The 24,411-nt window shown below is 40.5% G+C and overlaps 1 protein-coding gene across 17 annotated transcripts in view; it reads left to right on the top strand.

Annotated features, from left to right (window-relative positions):
- Nucleotides 1-24,411, top strand: part of DLGAP2 (DLG associated protein 2) — a 465,971-nt gene that overhangs the window by 371,823 nt on the left and 69,737 nt on the right. For all 17 annotated transcript variants that reach the window (XM_033054074.2, XM_033054084.2, XM_033054073.2 and 14 more), the window contains one exon: nt 16,907-17,118. In XM_033054074.2, coding sequence (XP_032909965.1) covers nt 16,907-17,118 — 212 coding nt within the window. The remainder of the gene's footprint in view (nt 1-16,906; nt 17,119-24,411) is intronic.

Genomic DNA, 24,411 nt, shown 5'->3' with positions numbered 1-24,411 from the left:
GAAATATATATACCACACTAAAAAAAGGAGCAGTTCTCTCAGCAGTCTGGGAGCTAGAAAAAGGGTTTCAAATATATCTATGAATTAGTGGTTTTAAAAACAGGCTGTGGGGAATCCTATTTTTGTCTTCTTTTATTCCTTTTCTCCATGTTTTTGTAAGTAACAGAGGAATGGATTTGCTGGTGTACCAAACTGCTTTGTTGTGGTGATGATCACCCACGTATTTCTTTTTAATGATTGCATCACCCAGGATCATATTGAACTGAGCCTCTTTTGAAGCTATACTATAACAACTTCTGTGTTAAAAGATACATAGGTACCTCAGAGAGAGAGCTATTTCAGGCCTGGGCCTCAGACTGGTTTTGATGGTGTTCTGAACATGTTTTCTCTTGCAGCAACAAAGAAGCTCCCACTTTCTCCTACATTTAAATTTTAATACCCTCTGCTTGATGCTGTTTGCCACCCCAAAGTCATGCTAATGTAACTGTTTATCATGCTGCAAAATTATCTGGATTATAAAGTGACATGGGTTTAAAAAATACTTTCCAAAGTACTATTTTTAGACATCTGCACAATTTACCTGGCCTACGTCCAGCACAGTCCCATTACAAGTGACATAAGCACATCAGATTATTCAGAGAACTCTAGTGGGTGCAGAGCAAAAGGAGGGAGTACCTCAGAGGAGAACTTCAGCTAGTTTTGTCACCAGAAAAAATGTAGTATATAAATATTCCTTTGGTAATTTGCACTAAGTATAGCCTACAAAGCCCACATTGTTCTGAGCACGTTCTCTTCTATTCCTTTTTAAGGAACTCCTTTTCTTCAGAACTTCACCAATTCTCACATTAACCTGAGGAAATATCTAGTTCAGATCTATGTATTTGGAGATTTTCAGTTTCTCTGGGCCCTGCAGAAATGACTGTACTTGTGCAGCTCTCCTCTCAGAGCTATAGGTGTCCAATAGCAATGAGTCACACTTGAAGAGCCAGATCTTTTCAAATGCATATGCAGACATCCAGGATCAATCTTCCCTACTGAAACAGGGAAAGTTTCTGATTGCAGAGAAAGAAAAATAAATTGCAGCCCTCAGAGCATTTCCATGCAAATTGATTCCAATCTAGACTGACAGCTGTGGTATTTTATCATATCCAAGTACATTCTCATGTATGTAAAATAGACTGCTTCCCTGGAAGTTTTTGATCTAACTCGAGGAGCCAGAACTGAAAGTGCGTCATGTGCGGAGACTTCCACTCTGTGTGAAGCATCTGTGTTCTAAAACCATGCATACAGCTGTGACTTACAGAGAAGTTTAGATAAGACTTTTTTCCTTCCCATTACATACTTCTACCCTGACAATTCTAGTTCCTCTATACCTCTTTTGGGTTTAGTGCTTTCCTTCTCAATCATGTTTCATTATTTCTTCTTCCCCACTCCCCCATTCTCATTTGTCTTTGCAGAAGCCATCAAATTTTACTTTTCATTGGCCTCCTCCTTACTCCCATCTTATATCAGCATCATTAAGTGAATGAGAAAGACTGAGCTCACAAAGTAACCTGGCTATCACTAAGCTTTAGATGAAGCCCAGTGACAAGCCTAGGGATCAGAAAAGCACACTTCTTTACAATCATTTTTTATGCTTTTTATGAATTAAGATTACTACAGAAAGGAATTTTCATTCTGTAATTATGAAAGTTTATCCAGTTTAAAATCTAGGAAATGCGAATTCAAATTTTTGCTGCACAGAGACTTTGTGATTTTTGTTTTTAAGACCCTTTAAAAATGGGATATTACCCATTTCCTATTCACAGTGATCCTATAATTGATATATGTTAAGACTCAAGTGCTCAGTTACTACTACAAGGAATCTAGAGTTGTGTCCAAAGCATTAATACAAGGAATTCTATAACAGAAATATTCTCATTATAAAATACTAAAATAAAGCATATGTTTCATCATATTAGAATGTGCCATTCAGAGCACAGATATCCATCAGACTGAGTGTCTGGCTTATTCACTAGCCCAAGGTCAGCAAACAAATTGAGGGGGACTACATTCTGTCAATGTCATAACTAAATTCTTGGGTTTGAAACTTCTACTTTGAGGGATGTCGGGCTGTCACAATGGAGTCATTAAGATCAGAAATATGTCCCATTATTAGCTCTGCCAGGAACTTTCTCTCTGACCCAGGAAATGTAATTTGTTAATTGCTGCATACCTCAACTGCTCTATCTGCAAAACTGAGGAGGGACATTTAACTTTTCTTATGGCAGTGCAAGCAGCATCACTGAATAATGATTGGATAAAAATAATAATTTTTTTCAGTATCTGCATGAAGTATTTCTACTTGTGTTTTCCACTGTGTCTTTTGATATGCAAAATCTCAAACTGAAAGACCATGGCAGTCTTAGTCCTATGCTTGAGACTGTTTTCTGTCTTATATTTCTGGGCTTCCACTTTGTCTTCCACCATAATTACTGAACTTCTTTTCCCTCAAACTGAAACTCTGAAGAGTGAATATAGGAATTTTCTGTCTAGGAAGGAATCCGCTAGCAAAGTAACAAATGTCTGGAAACAGGAGATGAGAAAAGGGATTTTGAAAGTGTCTGCTCATTATATGCTTCAGTCATGTCCTAGAGTTGAAAGGAAATATTTCTTTAACTTAGTAAACCTCGAAGCCTAATCTCTGGCTCCTCTTTTAGGTTTTCACATTCTTTTCTCCACACAGAGTCCTGGAAGCTAAGGCATCTCCTTGGACTGAGAGTGTGTGCTGTAAGTCAGAGGTGATTCAGTCAACATGTCTTTTTCAAGCATGGATGGTCATCTAGTCCTTAAGTGGATGGTTTGACAGAACTAAATTATTGAAACAAAGCTGTATAAAGTAGTGATTATTTTTCTCATTTAAAACCCAGATCAGGTTTGCATCACTCCTTCCATAGTGGAGGTAATGGGAATATATAGGGACAAGGGAGAGGGGCAGAGTGAGAAGCTCATTTGGGAGGGCTGTGATGTCAATCAGTTGATCAACTACCATGTCAAGAGCAGAGGGCAACCATTTCTAGCTGTACATTAACAGCATCTACCAGTCTTGTGAATGATTACCTGCAGTTATTATGTATGTGCCTTTAATTCCTATTTTGAATGCAGACAAATTGAGCATTTCAGTGCATTTCTGGGCACCAAACACTTTGCCGCTTCACTCAGCAGGCAAAACAGCCCAAGCAGAACACACATGGAATAATGCATACTTTTGTATAGTTTCAGCCATAGTGGCTGCTACTGTTTTCCAAGTCATTTTAATTTCAACATAAAATATGCTAAGAAAAAGATAAATGAGCTGTGAGATCTCCTCTGCTTTCATCAGCTGTTTTGGCTAATTAGGTTTCACACATGTACAGTGCAATGACTTTGATTAATTCCACTGATATGAGTGGAAGCATAGGAGCAAAGATTTTTAACAGAAAAAAAAGGACATGAACTAGATAACTGTGCTGAAAGGATGTGCACAAAAGAGTCACAGTCTCCAGAACTGAAATAACTTTGAATGCTAGTTAAAGAAAAACAATTCCTACAATAGAGCCAAAAGATAGGCAAGGGCATCACACTCACCATGACTGTAGTTCTGGAGCACAGTGTGATGTGTCTCTGATTAATATTCCTTCCTCACCCATTCAACAGCTTCCAAAGCAGCAAGCAATTGGGGTAAACATGCCACAAGGTACAGTGAATGAGTCAGCACTAAAAAAGGAAATAGCACGTTGTTCTAAAAATGGCTTCAACCCACTCCTGTCTTCCTAGTGCATTTAAGTACGAGCGTCATCTGTTACAGCAGAGGCACTGTTAGGCATGTGGATAATAATGTCAGCTGGGTATTCTACAGAATGAAAGAAAAGCACAGAGTTGGTCTTTTCAAAAAAGAAAAAAGAAAAAAGCAGTAGTTTTGAGAAGGCTCTTTGCTGATTTAAGTTAAAGCTACATGGAGAAAATCATTGAGGACAAGCTAATGGATAAATAGGCCTTAAGCCCTCAGTTACCTTTTCCCAGGAACTCTGCTGTGTGAGTGTGACAAAACAGATTCCCACAAATGAAACCACTGCCCTTGTGAGGCACACTACTGCTTTACACTCTCCCTCTAGTTTGCAAGGATAGATGGATTTGAACTCAATGCACTCTTCTCAGCACTTCGTCTTTGTGCAACTAGATTGTATCTGTTTGCTGGACATAAAACCCATGCATGAACTATAGAAACTACATCCAAGACTCTAGCAGTAAGTACATACTGTGGAGCTAGCCAGAGCTAGCAGAGATTTGATACTCACATCCAAATCACTATCACCCACACTACCTTCACAATGATTTATGACCAGCCACCACTCAAGAATTAACTGGGTTGTTTTCACAGCAGGAAAAGCTAGTATAGACAGTAGGGTAGCAGGGCAGTCTCCATCCTAAATTAGCATGGATGAATGCTGTATCATTTGGTTTTCTACAGCCCATTACAGTTCCACAAGGATGTCTCAGCCACCCCTATGCCTTCCCAGTCAGCAGTGCAGATGTGCAAGACAGAGGTAGTGCCCAGACAAAAAGGGAAAATTAAGGGACAGTTTTTGACTTTTGGTCCATTCACAGTGTTAATGTCAGGCTGCAACATCTTGTGGAGCATTAAATAGAAAGGAGTAATAAAGCTTACACTTCCCTGTACTTACAGAATGCTGATGGGTTTGAGTAGCACAAATCCCAGAAGCTTATATACCCCTCCCAAGGGGAAAAAATATAGAAAATGGAAAATTAAAGAAATATATTCTATCAATGAATTGTAAACAAAGCTCTGACCAAATACAGTAGTTTCACGAATACAAGCCGCATGGAGTATAAGCCTCACTGCCAGTGCCTCGACAATGTTGCTGTCTTTGTCAATAGATAAGCCACACCCCGAATATTAGCCGCACTTTCGTTCGTAGCGAGAATCCGTGCGCAGCTTTCACAAATTGGCCAATTAGTAACAGGATCGCGGCATAGCGGGCTTTACTGGCTCGGGGCGGGGCCAGGAAGGCTCGGCCCGCTCATGGTTGCCGACGGGGCCGGCCGGGTGGTGCTGCAGCCGCCGCCGGGCTCACTGGCCCCCCTCTCCCGTCAGCACCGCCTCGCTGCCGCGTTTGCTCGTCCTGCCGGCGGGCCAGCCGCCGCCGCCGCTGCCAGGCACGCCGGCCACCCCGCTGCTGCATTTACTCGCCCTGCCGGCGGGCCAGCCGCCGCCGCCGCAGCCAGGCACGCCGGCCGCCCCGCGCCATGTTTGCTCGCCCGGCCGGCAGGGCTGCCGCCGCTGCCAGGCTCTGCCGGCGGGGCGGCCGCCGCCAAGCTCGCCGGCCGCCCCCTCCTGTCTGCACCGCCGCCGCGTTTCCTCGCCCTGGCCGGCACTGCAGGCCCCCGCACCGCCGGGCTCCCCCACGCTGCTGGCCCCGATTCTGCTGGGCTTCCCCCGCTGCCAGGCAGCCCCACCCGCTGGCCTTCCTGCTTCTGCCATGCTCCCCTGCACTGCTAGCCCCAGTTCTCCCGGGCTCCCCCGCCCTGCTGGCCTGGGCTGTGCCGCCCCCCCTGCCCCGCCCTGCTGGCCCAGGCTCTGCCACCCACCCCCACACTGCAGGCCCCGCCTCTGCCAGGCTTTCCCACCTCAGCCGGGGCCGGCCGGGCTCCAGTTTGGCTTGGGGCTGCTGCGGGCTCTCACTTCCGTGTTGGCAGCTTTTAGAATATTGTTCATGTATTAGCCGCCCTCGAATATTGGCCGCACTTCCGGGTTTCCACCAAACTTTTGGTCAAATTGGTGCGGCTTGTATTCGTGAAATTACTGTATTTGTCTTAAATCACTGGCAACTTGAATTACTCTGTCAATCAGTGATACAGTGCACTGCTTCCATGCCCATGTACTAGGATCCTTATATTTAATAAAATGAATTACTGAAACTTTTTTTCCAAACAAGAGTAGAAAGATTTCAGAGTTAGTATTTTCTTAAAGCTGCCAGAACATGTCCCTATTACTGTGGAAATGTCAAAGCGGTGAGTAGAAAAGGGAGGCCGTGATCCCACTGCCCTTTAATCAGGGGGAGTTGTCCTCCTTTATGATGTTAGAAGTGTGTTGCCAAATTGTTTTTCAATGTTCACTTCACTGAAGCTGAAGGGTGACCTTTGCAGTTGTTACTCAAAGGTGTCACTGGTTCTGAAGAAGTTTTCATACAGGAGTACCTTACTATTATATGCACTCAGGCCATCTGTTGAACGAGACTGCCAGGAGCTCACACTTGGGGCTGTAATGACTGCACACTCTCCCAGGCCACAGGCTTGCTGCCTGAGGCACACCCAGCTCCACTCTTGAGCAGTCCATGCCATTTTTCCTGCAAGGAGGTGACTGTAAAAATGGTGCAGAATTCATGAATGCTGCTTTGGTTTTGTTTTCGTTTTTGTTTTTGTTTTTTCTGGGTTTGGACATCTTACAGTGCTGTGCTTAAAGCTTGTTTTTTAAAGTGGAATTACAAATGTATTTAAATAGCTCATTGTCCATATGGACAGGTTTCCTGGTATTCTGGTAGGGAAACACTTTTTGAAAAGTATGCAGATAGTTAATCATTGCGTAGTAGACAGGGAAAAACATACTTATTTTCCCCTGGAAGCTAGATAATTGCAGTCATCTGGACTTAACTGTTCAAAACATTATGTCAATCATTAGTTAAAATCAGAAAAAATTGATGAGAGGCAAATTTAGCTATTAAATAGCCTTTAAAATATTTGTGTTGTAAAGACGTACTGTGTTAGGGAGTTTTTTTCAGTAGTAGACCTATAACAACTGAAAGAAAAAACTTTTATTGTTTCCTGCTTAAATTAAATAAGATGCTGTTTACCACAGGCCACTTTCTGAGTCAGCCCTGCATATGCTGCCTTTTAAGTTCATCCCTCCCTAGCCTTGCAATAGCTCTGCAAAACTGGAGACTTTGCTCCTTAGTCTCTGGTTTCAGAGGTGTTGTGCACTGTAAGTTTGTTGGGAGCACCTCTCCTTTTCTTCTTTTTATGGACATTTTTTTTCTTTTACTTTATACTTCTCTAACCTTGAATGGTCTGTGGGGTCTTGCCTGGCTCAGAAAAACTGGTGGTCAGCTTCAGTTGCTGATGTTGTTGTCCCTTGGGTCTCATCTGCTGTCTGCCAGTCAGGCAGCCCAGCTGGCAAGTGTATTCTGGGCTCCTTTTCACCTGTAGTAAGAGACAGCTGCAATCCTGTTCTGGTCTTTAGCCTTTTGACGCTTGGTTTTTGCAGAATTTGCATTTAATTCAATTTCTAGAAAAAGATTCTAAGAAAAATGTAACTATGAGCTGGCCCAAAAAGACAAAGACATGCAAAAAAGCTCTGGGTGCAAACTCTGTTTCTTGGCAGAAAAGCACTTGTTGTGGCCTGCATGCAAAGTTCCAAGTTTTGATCTTTGATGTTTCTGTGAATTTCCACTAGGAAAATAATTGGTACCTTATGCTACATCCATTCTATCAAATTACAGAGTGTCAGGATGGTTTCCTTGGCATTGTATTCTTATCCTCAATACTGTTATGTGGCTCAGCATGTCTCAGGCGTTTTTTTCACCCAAGCTAGCCAATTTTTTCCTAAACTTCCTCCTGAGCACTCTTGGTTCAGCACTTAGCACAGGCCAGGGTGTGTTCCTGGTAGCCACACTTTTTCAGAGGTAAGGATTGCTCCACAGCATGGGAGTGAAGTGCTGCAGGGCACCACCTCCAGACAAGACAGTGGGTCTCTAGTGAGCTGTGTTTGCCCAGCCCTAAGGCAGCCACCACAGCCTTAGCATCCTTCTCTCTCCGAGTTCTTATGGTTGTGCAGCAGCACAGGGAGTTGGAGCAACTCACCCGCTCAGCTGAACATTTACCTTTGCCATCCTTATTACTGATGTTAGGGAAATTTTTCAGGTACCACTTTAGGTCATTTGACCATTACCAGTGTTGCTTGAAAAGCTGAATATTGCTTAAGGAAAACCTGCCCCACTGAAGTTAATGGTAAAATATTTTTAAAGTGGCTTGAGCTGACCGCAAAACAGTGTCCTCGATTGCACACAAAAGGAAATATGCAACCAACTGAAACACAGGTTTCTTGGTTGAAACTCTGCTGGTTTTGTGTCTTAGATTGAGAGACTACAAACAAGTTCTCATGCAAGTACAGTCCAAGCCCTCCCTTCAGTCCAAGTTCACCTTATATCAAAGCTCTGGCCCAAGATCTCAGTGAACTTAGCAGGCTAAAATCACCCACAGTGTGGACAAACTCATGACTTTCTGATTGCACTTTGCACCATGTCAAAACAGCACAGAGTCCTGAAGGTCCCAGAGAGACCCAACAACACAGCAGAGGATTTGCAGGTGGCTGAACTGCAAGGATCTGTGCCATCAATATGAGCACAGATGGTAATGGGATGGGAATTTGGCCCACTTTCATCCAAATAATATAAACAAAACCACAAAGTCCTCACAACACCAATTACAGTATTTAGCCATCCTCGAATTATAATTCACTTTGTTGCTGGAGAACCAGTTGGGAAACATAGTGCTGATTCTTTCCTTTTCTGTTGTTGTTTTTTTGTTTTTAATGCATCACTTGTGAGACATGAGTTATAAAACATTATTTAAGTGAAAAGAGCACAGTTCCTTAGAAAACACAGAAACAATTTTAGTACACTGGACAGAAATCTTTCTATCAAAGGTTGTGTAGTACAGTTTGCTTGGAACTCCACACGAGAATAAAATCAGGCAATAAAGAATGCTGATAAGGATTTTTAATATCTCTCAGCTGGAACAGTATGTTTGTGCTCCATGATCTGCATGGGTGTCCAGACTATAACCAAATCCCAAATTCCTGAAGTCAAGTGGTTTTCAACCCAAAACATATATTGTTTGGGATCTACATTATTTCCTCCCTCTTTCTGTAGTACTATGGCTGTTCAGAGCAAAGCCTGGAGAGAATGGCTGGCAAGATAAAGATGGCTTGTTTTCTCAAATTAGCTCCTGCCTTGATGGACAGTGAATGCTTCAGGAATGCTGCAAGAACTCTCTGTGCTTCTGAGCTGTCAAGTTCAAGGAGGAGAGGGTGGCATGTGAAAATTAAAGCTAATTATGAAGAATGATATTGTTAGTTGTGAGGAGGAGTCCCTGGCATGTTTTGTAGAGATTTTTCAATGACTTCATTGCATAATTCATGTTCTTTCCGCAATGAATCAGCACATTAAAAAAAAAAAGCCACACAGAAGAAACTAGTCTAAAATGTGCACTGAGAATTGTGGTGAGTTCTAGACACAAGATTAGCTACTGAGGAAAGAAACTTCTCTTTTCAGCTACTGCATTCTTCCCTCCTTGCAGAAATCCAAAGCAACGTGGCCTAGAGTCCACAGCCAGTAAACAGGGAAATGTCTTAGTGCCATTAACTTCAGAAAAATATTCTTGTAATTGCTTAGTGTTCCTTCGAGTGAAATTTTGGAAAACATGAGAGGTCCAGCTCCCATCTCCCACTGTAGTAGCAAGGAAACTTTCTACCATTGCAAAAAATCATCTCTGTTTGCTCTCCAAGATTGTAATTAACTTTCATCTACTTGCAGCTGTGCACAAAGGCTGCTTTTCTGAGGCTCTCGAAGACCTGATCTAGGAGAAAACCTCTTGCATTTCAGATTGTATCATCTTCTTGGCCAGGCTGAGAAAGCATAAAATTGCAAAAATTAGGTGTCTCCAACAGAGTGTTTCATATCTTATCCTTCTTCACATCATATATAGTCTAATTCCATGTGCAGACAGCTTCTGCTTCTAGTAAAATGTGAAATATGTATTACTAAAATAAGATTTAGGTAAAAATCAATATTTCAGTTAATTTTATATCTGCATTCTAATTAAATTTCACATAATTCCTGTGAGGTGGGTAATCCTCACTTTAACTCTTGGGAATGAGAAATATGAAGTGATAGTCATATCCCTCAGATGAAGCCCTTTATTTAGAAGAGTTTCATTTTAGATAGTAAAGTAATCAGCAGTCTTAAGAAGATCAGCAGTTTATTTGTGGAACATCTTGAAAATACTGGGAACTGTAAGCAAATGCATAGAAGTGGATGGAAAAACAGGAGCAGGTTTGTTTTGAAATGTCAAAGTCTGTTGCCATTTTGACTGTTTTAGCTAAACCCTAAACTTAAGAGAAACTTAAAAAAAAATCAAATTAACAGTGGTCAAAGTCCAGAAGAATTAATCTTTTGTTGTTTCTTCCAGTTTTGTCATCAGTATTCCTTAGATACAAGATTAGATATTCACACTTCTATAGTTAGTTTTAGGGGGCCTAGGTTACCTATCTCATGGAGTATAAGGAAAAGCCTTTTCCCCCTAAGTGTAGTCAGACATTGGAGCAGGTTGTCTAGAGAGGTTGGTGGAGTCTTCATCTTTGGAAATATTCAAAACCCAGTTGGACACAGGCAAATTATCACTGAATATCCTGAGTTGGAAGGGACCCACAAGACTGACTGGAGTCCAGTTCCTGTCCCCACACAGCACCATCCCCAAGACTCACCCCATGTGCCTGAGGGCACTGTCCAAATGCTCCTTGAGCTCTGTCAGGCTGGTGCTCTGACCACTGCCCTGGGGAGCTGTTCCAGTGCCCAAACACCCTCTGGGTGAAGAACCTTTTCCTGATATCCAATCTAAACCTCCCTTGGCACAGCTTCAGGCCATTCCCTCAGGTCCTGTCACTGTCAGCACAGAGCAGAGATCAGAGCCTGCCCCTCCTCTTCCCCTCACAAGAAGCTGTAACTGCACTGAGGTCTCCCCTCAGTCTCCTCCAGGCTGAACAGACCAAGTGACCTCAGCTGCTCCTCATGTGGCTTCCCCTCAAGGCCTTCAGCTTTATTGTAGCAGCCCTGGGCAACCTGCTGTACCTGCCCCTGCTTTGGGCAGAAGGCTGAACTAGAGACTGCCAGAGTCCCTTCCAATCTCAGCAATTCCATTATTTCTAGTTTGTCCTGTAATTTTGTTAAACCCCTCCCTGTTTTCCCTAACAACATGCTCTTGTTTTTGTTTCTGAGAATCAGGGGACAGACTTACTGCTGAAGTCCAGTTAGGGGTCCAAAATCTTTTTTCTGTTAGATTTGGTGTGTGCACAACCAGTACACTCAACAGGAAGGATAGAAACACAGAATCATTTAGACTGGAAATTTTCTTTAAGATCATTGAGTCCAACTGTTAACTCGGCACTGCTAAGTCCACCACTAAACCATGTCACATCTACATATCTTTTAAATACCTCCAGGGATGATGATTCTGCTGCTTACCTGGGCAGGAGGTTCATTTTAATGAAATTTAAACACAGTGTCAAACATATAAAATAATAAAAGAAGGAAAAGAATAACTCTACTCACACAAATATATACTGTTTCCATAAAAAGGAGATAGAAATAAGATTTAAAATAAAGTTCAGAAATCATAACTTTTGTGGCCATTAACTGGTCATGTGACACTCTAGGCATTTAGCCAAAAAATTAGTATTAAGGGGTATTTTAAGACATGAACTTCTAACAAAGAACAAGGATAGTGTCATTTTATCTAAAGCAAGGAATTTGCTTTTGTAGTAACAAAGTTTCTGGAATACCCACTGTGAAGATGACAGTTTGGTTTCTTCTTTAGCCAATAGAAGGTCAAACACCATCTTCTGATTCCCTGAATTACATTCTAAGCAGCAGGATGTATTTCAGTTTGGAGCAAAGGTACAGTAGTTTCACGAATACAAGCCGCACGGATTATAAGCCGCACCCCCGGTGCCTCGACAATGTTGCTGTCTTTGTCAATAGATAAGCCGCACCCCGAATATTAGCCGCACTTTCGTTCGTCGCGAGAATCCGTGCGCAGCTTTCACAAATTGGCCAATTAGTAAGAGGATCGCGGCATAGCGGGCTTTACTGGCTCGGGGCGGGGCCAGGCAGGCTCGGCCCGCTCATGGTTGCCGACGGGGCCGGGTGGCCCAGCTCAGCGCCACGGCTCGGCGGGGCTGGCCGGGTGGTGCTGCCGCCGCCGCCGGGCTCGCTGGCCCCCCTCTCCCGTCAGCACCGCCCCGCTGCCGCGTTCGCTCGCCCGGCTGGCAGGGCTGCCGCCGCCGGGCTCGCCGTCCGCCCCGCTGCCGCTTTCGCTCGCCCCGCGCCGCGCCTCGCGAGCGCCGCGCCCGCCCCGCGGCGCTTTCGCGGCTCGCGGCGGCGCTTTCGCGGCTCGCGGCGGCTCGCGGCGGCGCTTTCGCGGCTCGCGGCGGCGCTTTCGCGGCTCGCGGCGGCTCGCGGTGGCGCTTTCGCGGCTCGCGGCGGCGCTTTCGCGGCTCGCGGCGGCTCGCGGCGGCGCTTCCGCGGCTCGCGGCGGCGCTTTCGCGGCTCGCGGCGGCTCGCGGCGGCGCTTTCGCGGCTCGCGGCGGCGCTTTCGCGGCTCGCGGCGGCTCGCGGCGGCGCTTCCGCGGCTCGCGGCGGCTCGTGGCGGCGCTTTCGCGGCTCGCGGCGGCTCGCGGCGGCGCTTTCGCTCGCCGGGCTCCAGCTTGGCTTGGGGCTGCCGCGGGCTCTCACTTCCGTGTTGGCAGCTTTTAGAATTTTGTTAATAGATTAGCCGCCCCGGAATATTAGCCGCACTTCCGGGTTTCCACCAAAATTTTGGTCAAATTGGTGCGGCTTGTATTCGTGAAATTACTGTACTTCTTTCTTTGTTATGAGGCTCCACAAGTTTTATCCAAACACTCTTTTATGAGAAATTTATGTGAATTCATGCTTGGCCTAGAGGCTATAACTAAGCTCCCTCTTTTCAGCTAAATGCCTGGTCACAAAGCTGCATCACACCCTTTCATGTAAATGGAGCCCCTCTCTCCTTACCAGCCCTCCCCAGGCAATCTGTGAGTCCTTAATGAAAAGGCTGGGAGTGACAAAAAAAGGAGAGCATAACAGTTTATTTATGAGCCCTAGGTCTTCCTCTTCCTGAGCTCTCCAAACATTATTGATTGGAAGGTGACAAAGAAGGTCTTCCACTTCCACAGCTGTTTCATCATAGAAGGAAAGAATAAGGCTACTGTTCTTTGAAAAAATCAACAAGAAAAACCAACAAAAACCCAACCAACCAAAAAAAACCAAACCAAAACAAAAAACAAACAAAAAAACCAACAAAAAAAACCCCCAAAACAAACAAAAGCCAAACCCAAACCAAAGTTTTTTCTTCAAAAGATGATTTTAGGATCTGACAGGGAAATAACAGAAGGCCTTTCTACTGCCTGTAATCAGATACAGTGAGTCCAAGCAAGGAGAACTATTTCAGACTTTTCTTCACAGTTTACATTTTGATGGCTAACTAGGTGGACTTTTTGTATGCTTCTTTGAAGGAACTAACTCTCCTAAATGCCTTTATGGGGAATTTAGGATCCTTCCTAAGGTTTTGGAATTCACTTTCAGTTCAGCTTCATAACATGTACTAAGTGTTAGGTACCAAGTACTTTACTAAAATTGACCCTAGGTGATTAATGAAAGATCACAAAATGAGTCAGTAGATGGACAATTGAAAGATATCAAATTTTCTGAACCTGGGGCTCCTTACAGCAACAGTGAGTGATACTTTTGAAGGAGCCTCATTATTCTCTGTAACAGCTGTAACCAGATCAGCAGCCAGACGGTGTCAGCCAGCCTTTCTTACAAAAGGAAATTCATATGGTAATATGCAGTCTAACTCCTCTGTGGATAGAAACTACTTATACAAGGATTCATGTTAATATCTTGAACAGAAGGAAGGCCTTTTTAGACATTATAAACATCAGCACTCATCACTGTATGTAAGTAGATAATTAGGGTAATTATTCCAAATTAGCAGCTGCAAGCCCTGCAGATGGGAATTTCAGGGGCTGGTAACTATTGTAAGACAGAATTTCTGCAAGTTGCAAAGCCCTTTCCATATTTTGGAAGATGTATATTTAATGACCCTCATATATGACATTAAATATTTTTGATAATATCTCAAAATAACTGGGACTCAATTTTTGCTTCTACTGTCAGTCCATGAGGCAAAACAGTGTCAAGGGCCCTTTCTTGTAAAATTTTATATTTATTTTGAAGATGACAAAAAAGCTCCAGCTGTTTTCCATAGCTCTGTGTGAAACCTGAGAGAACCCATGAACAAACTTCCTCACCAGGTTCCAGAAGCATTTTCACTGTGTTCATTGCATTGTGAAAAAAAATCCAACAAAACCCAGATATTTCAATTGTTAATAATGTTGTAACAACCATAAATGTGATCTCCGATGAGTTGGTCTGATTAGAAAGGGATTCTTGTTGCCTTGTGGGTACCATGAGCACTTGGCAAGCACAAATGCAGCAGGACTTCTGTGGTTTTTACCTTTGGTCTTTAGCTGTGATGTGAATTCATATAACTTATGAATACAGATAGCAAAATAAAAGCAATCGACAGAAACAGTAAAGCACAGAACTGTAAGATTTGTCTTTATCACAGTGAAGAAGCTTATTTTTTAGATGTACAAAATGTACAAAATCAGTCATTCCTATCTTTTAAAATAAGATTGCAACTTCAATCAACAAATAAGTCTGTGTTGTACTCATTTAAATCCAGTCCTTATCTAGTTATTTGAACATGGAATTTCTGAAAAAATAAAGTTGAGAAAGCAATAATTTTCTGCATTTGAGCAAGTAAAAGGTTACTGATCAATGTCTTTTTAAACTTTCTATTTAATTATCTTTGAACTAAAATGAAGGAAAGAAGTTTCTAGCCAAAATAATTATTCTGTAAAAAAGCTATGAAGGTTTTTGGGGGTTTTTTTAGAAAATAATATTAATACATGATAATTCAGTTTTAGTACTGAAAATTGAACAGCATATCTTGTAGTGGGCCTATGTAGATGCCAGTAACTGCTTTTTCAGCATTTAGATTTTGGCTTTAGCCATGCTGACATATATTTAATAAAGAATATTTTAAAAAAAGAGTATATTTACATGATATCAAGTAATAAAATAGCTCTCTAATTCAGGTTTTTACAACTGCTAATGTTGCCAGCTGTAGATTTAAAAATGCTGAATTTAATTTTTAACATTCTAAATACTAAATGACTACTATGACTACATGATCTTTTAGGTCTCAGAATCATAAAAAGCACTCCTGCAACATTAATCTTATAAGTATTAAGTCTGAGAAAAGAAAATTATGTATCATGCTTATAGGCTTCCAGTTTGGGAAGATTTTCAGTGCTTCCTTTCCAATCGCCATCCAAAGCTGAATAATGTGAAAAGTTTGTTTCTTTGCATGATCTAACCCATATTTCACTTAGATTCATGTTCTGTCCTATTATTTTGCGTAAGAACGTGACTCTTTTTCTCTGGTAGTTATCTCTAACATTTTTCTTGTATGTGCAATCTGTCTCATCTCTTCTTATCTGACTTCATCTTCAGTCTTTTTTTTTTTCTTTCTGTCTTAAGCTTGGGCTTTTTAATTTAATATCTCTATTTTTTACTTGTTCACACCCTTTTAAAACTTCATTTCTCTCTTAATCCCTTTTTAAGACTCAAAGCCCCAGGTCTGTTCCCCTGGTGTGAGAGGCTAATTCATCTTCAAAGGGCTGTAAAGATGGCAAGCACATCATATTAGTTATTAAAGCAAATCTCCAAACTGCTGAAACCAATGGGAGCATTTGCTTCAGCTCCACAGTGAACTCTGTCTATAGAAGCTTTCAAATATGTTTGACTTGAAAATCTTTATTAGACATATTGCCTTGCAGAAACTACTAAATAGATGTTTAACTTAGATTTCAGACCTATAGCATATTGGTAAATAAAGGCATTAAACTGCTTAATTTAGATGGAATCATAATGTTGGTAAAGGATTTGATGCTGTCAAGGGCATCAGCCTCAGTCCACTAATGAACCCTGTCACATCCTATTTTTTAACCATGAGTCCATATAATGCATTTCAGAGTTGTCTATATCCTTTAAACTAAGTAATGCATAAGTGTATTTCTGGATTAGAGCCAGAGGTCTCAGCACCTTGAAAGATTAAATTAAAAAAAAAAAAAAAGCATTACTGGCAGAGACAGGCTTGCTGTGTTTAATCATAAGCGTTAAAACAAGGCTGATTTCACTTTGGATTGAAGAATCCACTCTGCTCAATTGTTTGATAATTTGTGGTGCAGGGAGATTTCCACCCACCAGCTATGGATTATCTGACTACAAATTTTACTATTTGGAAATCACTTGAACTGCATAAAAGCAACTGCAATCCTGCAACCATGCATATCAAACTAGTTGCATTTCTGATATATTACAGTCTCTATCAACTATTTTGCAGTTGCTAAATAGAAAAAAGGCAAATTACAACTTTTTCTTTTTTTCCACAGAAGTTTACCCTAAATCATAATCCTATCTATTTATGTCAAGATCATGGCTTAGTTTATCTTAAATGCACCATTCACCTCCCTGAAAGACCCTTATGAGGACTGTTGGTCATAAACCCCAATGTGCTCAGCTTTCATTGAGTTTCAGGTCTAAGATACCTGATACTCTTATCAGATGAAAATTTATATGCAAACTTAAAGCTGCTTCCTGCAGTTTGGAGCATGTCTACAAATAGATATTGCAGCTCAGTTCACAATTCATGACTTCATTGTTCCTTGGGTTCTAACATTTATAAACTGAAAATTTCCAGCTCTGAAGTTGAAATTAAATGGCAAAACTATTTAGGACTCTTAGAAATCTCTTTATAATCAATCTGTTTATGAAGAATAAAAAATTCATGTCTTGTCTCTGTAAAATGAAAAATGGAAGGAAGTATTTAAACATATGAAAAGAATAAAGCACATTCTGTGTGTGTGTTTTATGGTCTCTGTTAGGTACCTCAGGATGAATGGGGAGGATACCCAGCTGGTGGGAAAGATGAAGAGATCCCGTGCAGAAGAATGAGAAGTGGGAGCTATATTAAGGCCATGGGAGATGAAGAAAGTGGAGATTCTGATACTAGCCCCAAGACATCGCCAAAATTATCAGTTCGACCAGAGTCATTATTAAAATCCATTGGGCAAAGACCACTCGGAGATCATCAAAAGTAAGCTTCACTACACCTTTCTGGGAGCTGTCATGACTTGGATAACTTTTCTTTTTGTCTTATGGGCAATGGTCACCTTCCATAGGAAAAAATATCTGTAGTTTAAAAGGTAATTTTTTTTGGCTTCATTTTAACTTAGCTACAGTTTCTTGTGGTTGCTGGATGAAAACCTGCCATCTTCTTCCATCCCTCTACTTCTGAATGAGTTTTATCTTTTCTGAAGGAAATATATACATATTTTATGCCAAAAGTTCAAAGTGTTGATTTTTTTTTTTAAGAAGGATTGGTTTGTATCATATTTTTTTGTTATTTCATTGCTTTCTCTGAAATAGAACATATGCTCTATTCTATACTGGATATAATATTAAATATATAATTGAACCATATATATTGTGAATTTTACACCTTTTTAATCAGAGCTTTATGTATCAGCTATACTGTATCATACTCACTTAAACACATGGAGGATTTTGTTTGACTGGGTTATTTTTCATTCATGCTACCATTCATACTACCTACTATATGGCCTATTAAATAACTAAAGCAAGTCTTAAAACTACAGGGAAATATGTAGCTATATATGTTTTCCAATAGATATTTATTTTCCTTTCCTTTTTATCTTTTCAATATATCATTTTATAAGTAAACTGTAAATATACTTGTCAGGGGAGTTTCAAAGTGGTAGCCTGATTTAAAATCTGTAGATTCTATTAATGTGACTGGATGTTTCTCATGGCTTAGCAATTTTATCTTTTGGCCTGGGATATAAACTAAAGAAATTAGGAGTGAAACCTTTGACCAAGTGTTGTTTACTGTTCTGTAGGTAATACCACATGGTTGACTACCCTTGTCATAAAATAAAACAAAAACACCAGGCAAAAATCCTTTTGGCTTAATTAAATTTAATCATTTACCTTGCAAACTGCAAGAATGCCATCAACTTTCACTATTATTGAAGAGTTTCCAAATTCATTGCTTATTGTACTGTCCCAGCCACTGCCTGGCTGGGTTCTGGGCACTGTGATAGGCCAGGGGTCATTCTCAGAGACAGTTTGGTTGCAGTCATCCCAGTTTTGGAGGGTGTGTCTTATCTTATTTGTGCCACAAACTGAAATCTTTTCTTAGACACTGTTCTAGCTTTCCAAGCACTTAAACCAAATAAAATATGTTCTGTGCTGTTCTTTGTTTTCAGCTATGGTTGGGCCTCCCACAAGGGAATCTGGGTAGCAGCACAAATTTTTCAGTGACTGGCAGCTCTTGGTGCCTGCCCTAGACCACTACAGCTTATAAATAGATTCAGACAGCAATTGAACATAGATAAAGATACATATTCAAATAAAGAATACATTTCAAGAAAGTATTCCTGATTTGTTAAATCCTGAAGGCAGGTGGTTATTAGTAGGCCAATATCAAATGTTGTGTCTTCTGTCAGTTTTCCATGTATTGCAAATACACCACTCAAAATTTAATTGATTAAAGCACGGGTGCACTGCTGATGCATGTACTGGGCTTGACAGCTGTGCTTGTTCATGGCCCCAGAGGATTTCATGGCATAGTTACCACTAACCAGTCAGAAAAGAAGGAAGCTTTTTGTAACATTGTAAAGTACTATTAGGGGTTCTGTTGAAAATTTGTCACTAGCACTGGACTAAGAATAACTAAGCAGCCAAGCTGCTCCTGCTGACAGATATCTTTTAAGTCCTCAGTTTTTCCTTAAACTAACAGGCAACACCTTGAATCTGCCTAACATTCACAGGTTTTTCCAGTGAACTCCAAGCAGAAATATGACAACTATTCCGGTTCTTGTAAGTCCTTCTTGCAAAAATCTACAGATTTCAGCAATCCTAAACCAGAGAAAAAATTTCTTGTTGCACAGAAATACAAAGTAGTGATCCTAAACTTGGATTATCACCACAAGCCATCTCCTCCCAGTATATCTGTGTCCCAGTCACTGTGGTTGCTTTTTCTGTCTGGCAGATATAGCAATGGATAATGGTTATGGAGCCTTCTTTCCTCCTCCAGCATGGCTCAGCAATCCCCACTGCATGTGGAGCACCATTTGTACCACTGTCATGCTGCTGAACCAGAGGCCAGGGCTTTGAACAGCATTCCTGCATGTATAGCAGGGTTGAACAGCATTTCTGGCATGTGTTATGAGAAATTACATAATTCAAGATGTCAGCTGCATTTGCTGGTTTTTTAGCTTGTTTACCCAGATGGAGGGAGCTAGTGCACAAAAATAAAATGGGGGTTTAATTCTCTGAGTCCTCTGCTGGGGTGACAGGGTAGCTCAGAACTGCAGTCTGCCAGAGCACCAGTAGACTTGTAATAAAAGCCGAATATTGATAGTTTTGGCAGTATAAAAATATTTATTGGCTTCAAAACAAGAGTGGATGGATTTCATAAGAAAAAGCCTAGTTTTCCATCACTATCCTGAATACAATTAAATGAAAATTAGAACAGCCTTCACTCAACCTTCAACAGACGTTGACATGTGTGCCTGTTTCTCCTCTGAGTATTGTTAGACATCTTTGCAAGGATTTTTTTTCTCATTTAAATTCTGTTTATGCTTTGACAAAAGTAAGCCCTATTTTGCACGTTTGTGTTGCTCAAAGATTCAGCAAATGGAACATTAAAAGTTTCTAAACAATATAAATGCATATTTGCATCTGAATAAATAATTACAAACAGATAAATGTAAATTATGTAATAGAAGCATTAAAATTCTGAAATAATATCTTTTAAGTTGCTTTTGGAAAGGAGTATATTTTACTCCAAGCTGGGGGGCAAAAAAAAATAAGTGCATAGTCTGCCACTGCTGGTTTATAAAGGTGACAGAAGCAGGTCATACACCCAACCACAGCCATTTGATCACCACCTCTGTCAGAGAGATAGCACAGCCAGCAGCATCCCCAGCCCAGCTCCAGCCTAGGCCAGCTGCTCACCTCCGGAGAGGGCCAAGACATGGCTCAGGGACCAGCTCTGCTGGATGCAGCCAGTCTCACTGTAGGATGAGAAAGCTTGACCAAAGGTTCAGGTAATGGACCTGGCTCACTTCTGAGTATAGCTATAGCATAAAAGGGCTCAATCTTTTCTGGATTTTTTAAAAATTAAATTCACCTAAATAGCTAGATTACTCTCTGAAGATAAATGCATTTCAATTCTTTCTTTATGTTTCAAAAAACTAAGTAGCATGTTGCACTACTTAGTCCAATAACATCAATTTGAAGGGCAGTGTAATTTATTAGTATTATTAGGAAATTGCATTTGAGCAAATTATATTGCAATCAGACTTGCTGTGGTGGAGACAGACATACCTGAATCTGCTTCCTTTCAACGTTTTGTTTCCTTGGAATGGTGCCAGAAGTTCTATTTAATGTGGAAATTACGTTGACTCCCAGTAGGCCTGGGAAAAAATGTTGATATTTATAATTTTTTTAAAATTATTTTTCACTATTGATTATAAAAAATTGTTCAGATTCCACTTTTGGTATACTAGAAATGAAATGCGAGCCCTTCTATTCAGTCCATTGCTCTGCTGCGATCCTACTGAAGATGAAGTTAAACTGTGTTGGAAGGCAGTAGTTATAGAAAGCACGACATATAGTGCTAGATATTTTCATTTATATTAAAGATCAAAACAACTGAGCAGTTTATGGAATGGATAGCTGAAACAAAGGGAGTGTCTGTCCCTATCCTAAAAAAATTTTGTGCAATCCTGGAAGAGAGACTGACCCACATGATTTGTGGGTAAGGGTATCCTTCCAACCTCATAAATGTCATTTGTCTGTATTCATGACAAAAACCAAGCAAAGCTGAGATGGAAGCATCAGAGACACTGGGATCCAGAGAGAAAAGCTTAAAATAAAACAAGAATTTTATACTCTGGACTAGGAGAGGAATTCTGAAAAACTGAAGAGAATCCGGTTATTTGATACTTTTCATTTTCAGGAAAAAAGTACTTAATATACTGATTATGTAAATGAACAGAATAACACTGTAGAAATAGCAAATTCCATTTTCAATATCTTTTTTTTGAAGTGTTGTGAAAGTCTCTGAAAACATTTCACCATTTAGTCAAAATTGATAACAATAGCTTTTAGCCAAAGTAAATACACTCTATTTGAAGATCATACTGGTATCAGTCACACAAATGAAGAGTCATGCTTTGCTGAAGTTTTCCATTATGCTCTGAAGTGACTCACAGGAAACTATGAAGATGAAATAGATTAAGCTACAGTCAAATAAATTCAGTGACAGCAATGTGTACTTCTGTTTTGTAAACCTGTAATGGCAGACTTTGGTGTTTCTGGTAGTCCAGACACCTTAAGGTGATGGGTGGGTAGACAAATATGTGAGCACACAGCTAGTACAAAAAAATAGTCTTTCAATGAGGAAGGGAATCTGCCATAGTACAAATTACTTGGCAAACTGCCACAGTACAATACCAGTGATACTTGAAATTGTCTTGACAATCCAAAATTAAGTTAAATTAATCTGCCAGATTTTGGCCACTGTATAGAATGAGTAAGTTAAATTATGAATCACCCTCACAGAGAGCATCTGTGCCCCCCTCATGTGTTTAATATCTTTGTTTTGTGGGTTGTTTACACCCATAGCACACCTGAAGAGCATGACGTATGCCCATATTTCAGCCACTCTTACTCACAGTCTGGTATCTCAACACAAAACACATTATTCAATATTGTAAGCTAATATGTCTAAAGCCTGAAATTGTTGACATGTTTTCTGGGCTTATAGTAAACCAGAGCAAAAGAATGGCCTTTCACTGCTCTTCCTCTTTTCAGAGTGAGAGATTGGATCTATCCATGGCCACACTAACTTAATACTTATCTGGACTGTTATCCAAGGCATGTCCACATGTTCTGTTCTGTGGACTTTATTATGGCAACAAAAATGTTACCAAAGCAGACAACAAGGAGATTAAACCTCAACCAGATCTGACAGCACTTAGGTGCCAGACCCCTCGGCTCAGCAGAAATCATGGAACAGCACAGGCTCCTCTAAGATAGATGGGAAATCTCCATTTAAAAAAAAAAAAAAAAAAAAAAAAAAAGAAATCTTTTCCATAATACGCTTACAACATGAGAAAGTGGAAGCCAAAAGAGAAAATTGAAAGCAATGCATAAGACCAGCCCTATGGGTTTTCATCCATCTTTGCCCATGACAGTGCAGACGCTATTATTCTTTAGTGCCAAACAAATTTGTGGGTATTTCTCCTAAGACACACACCCCTTGGGAAGTGTACACAGAAAAGGCCATGGGTAAGTGTGTACATGATGGGGAGAGGGTGTGATGCATAAATATCACAGATTGAGAGTTAAAGCATACCTTCCTTGCTAGAGAAATTAATGTCCTCTGTCCACATTATCAATTGCTGTGCACCAGTGGTCCAAGCCTTTTTTAATTTTTAAGGTAAACTTCAATTTGCCATTAACTCTTCTACATTTTAAATTAGGAATTGTTTTGAAGCCACCCCTGAGAAATATTCTTAATAGAAGATATGAGGAAAATCACTAGAAAAGGAACCCTCATCTTTTATATGCCTTTTATTTATCTTTGGGTTGTTTTCCCTCAATCTTCTGACTCTAAAAAGCCTCATTACACACTTCATTAGTAGCTTTCTGAGGCCCTATAGTGTAGTAGCATCTACTCAGAGTCTCTGAGGGGTGAAATTGGAGATTTACTGAGGAGAGTTTGAGGGTTAATTACAAAGCCTTATCAACTAATAATGTAATCAGAGGGCCACTGGCACGGTGATGTCTTCTCTGCTGCAGTCAATAAGATCTGGGTTAGATTAGGCTGCAGGGTTAAGAGGGAATGCTGATGAGGGGCAGACAGTCATCTGGCTACCTAGGAAACATCTTTTGTGAGGTCAGAAGGCATCTCCATCTTTTCTTCCTTTGCAGAATAATAGCAAATGCTCTTAAGCAGTGTTAGGCGTCTTGTTCTCTGAGAAGTAGCATGGTGTGAAACACAGGGAGTCGCTGAGCCCAGATTTCCCACCTCATTTTAGTAAATACCAGCTTTGTGTTTAGGGGTGAAATGTATTACCTTGGATTGGGGATGGAAGGGGGATCCTAAGGCTCTAAACAAAGTCAGAATCTTTTCAGGAATAAAGCAGGCTTTTCTCAGAAAAACACAATTACATGATGGACTGTGGATAAAATGCAGTGAGATTCAGGTCAATATAGCAAGCACAAATAGTGACATCCAAGGGGAAATATGCCTCTGCTTTTTGGTGCTTATTTGTTCCTGCTTCCAACAAATATATTAGTTTTACTCTTCATTTGAAAAGGATCAAAACTTGATTTTCTCATTTGCTTAGTTTTCAATAAAAACTAAATAGGACTATAAAGGATGTGTACAAAAACACTTATTCAGGCAAGGATTTGAAAATTAAGATGTTTTGGTTAAAAAACCCATAAATTTTATATATGTATGTGTGTGTGTATATATATATATGTATGCATATATATATATGTATGTATCTATATATATATATTCACTTTTCCCAATTCTTCTTAATTGCTTCTCCAGAAGCTACATACTTAACATCTTCAACTTCAGCATCAAGGTCACTTTAGATCTACTGGTTTTAATGCACTTACATGTGTGTTTAAATTAAGCTCATGTTCAAATGCTTTAATCAGTCCTGATAGCCAATAGTCTACAATTGCTCTACCCAATTTGGACTTTTTCCATGTGTACATGTATATGCACCAAAAGCAAAGAGAAAAAAAAAGTGAGATAGCTTTCTGAAGAATTTAATGAATGTTTCAATTTCACAAATGGATTTAGGAACATACATCCAATATTTGAGTTCTGCTTAGATCCATAGTCCCATTTGCTGAGCTGCTACATGATGCTTTAAATGCCCTCTAAGTTTTTGCCACAGCATCTGCCTGAATTTTGTTGATGCTGACCAGCCTGTTGCCTGCTTGCCAGGGCAAGCTCAAAATATTATATTGGAGCAAGACTTTTAGGGTTAGCTATAGATTATCTATATGTGTAAATCTGACACCTTTTAGAAAGTTTAGACTTCTCAAATTCTACTTTTTTTATTGCATTCACATTTTGAGTGATATTGGAATACAGGCTTGGTTGAGCCTACATCCTCTGTGTCTTTGCAAGGAGTGATCAAACCACCAGACTGTTTAACGATGCTGATGATTTCCTCTCATTCTCTTCTGGTTCATGTTGTACCAAATCCCTAAACACTTACTGACAGTAAGAGTTCTCTCCTACCAGTGATTAGTAGGCATTTCATAA

Source organism: Catharus ustulatus, chromosome 3, assembly GCF_009819885.2.
Source record: "Catharus ustulatus isolate bCatUst1 chromosome 3, bCatUst1.pri.v2, whole genome shotgun sequence".
Classification (NCBI taxonomy): Eukaryota; Metazoa; Chordata; class Aves; order Passeriformes; family Turdidae; genus Catharus; species Catharus ustulatus.
The sequence above is the reverse complement of the archived record's forward strand: the minus strand, read 5'-3'. Positions and strand labels throughout refer to the sequence as shown.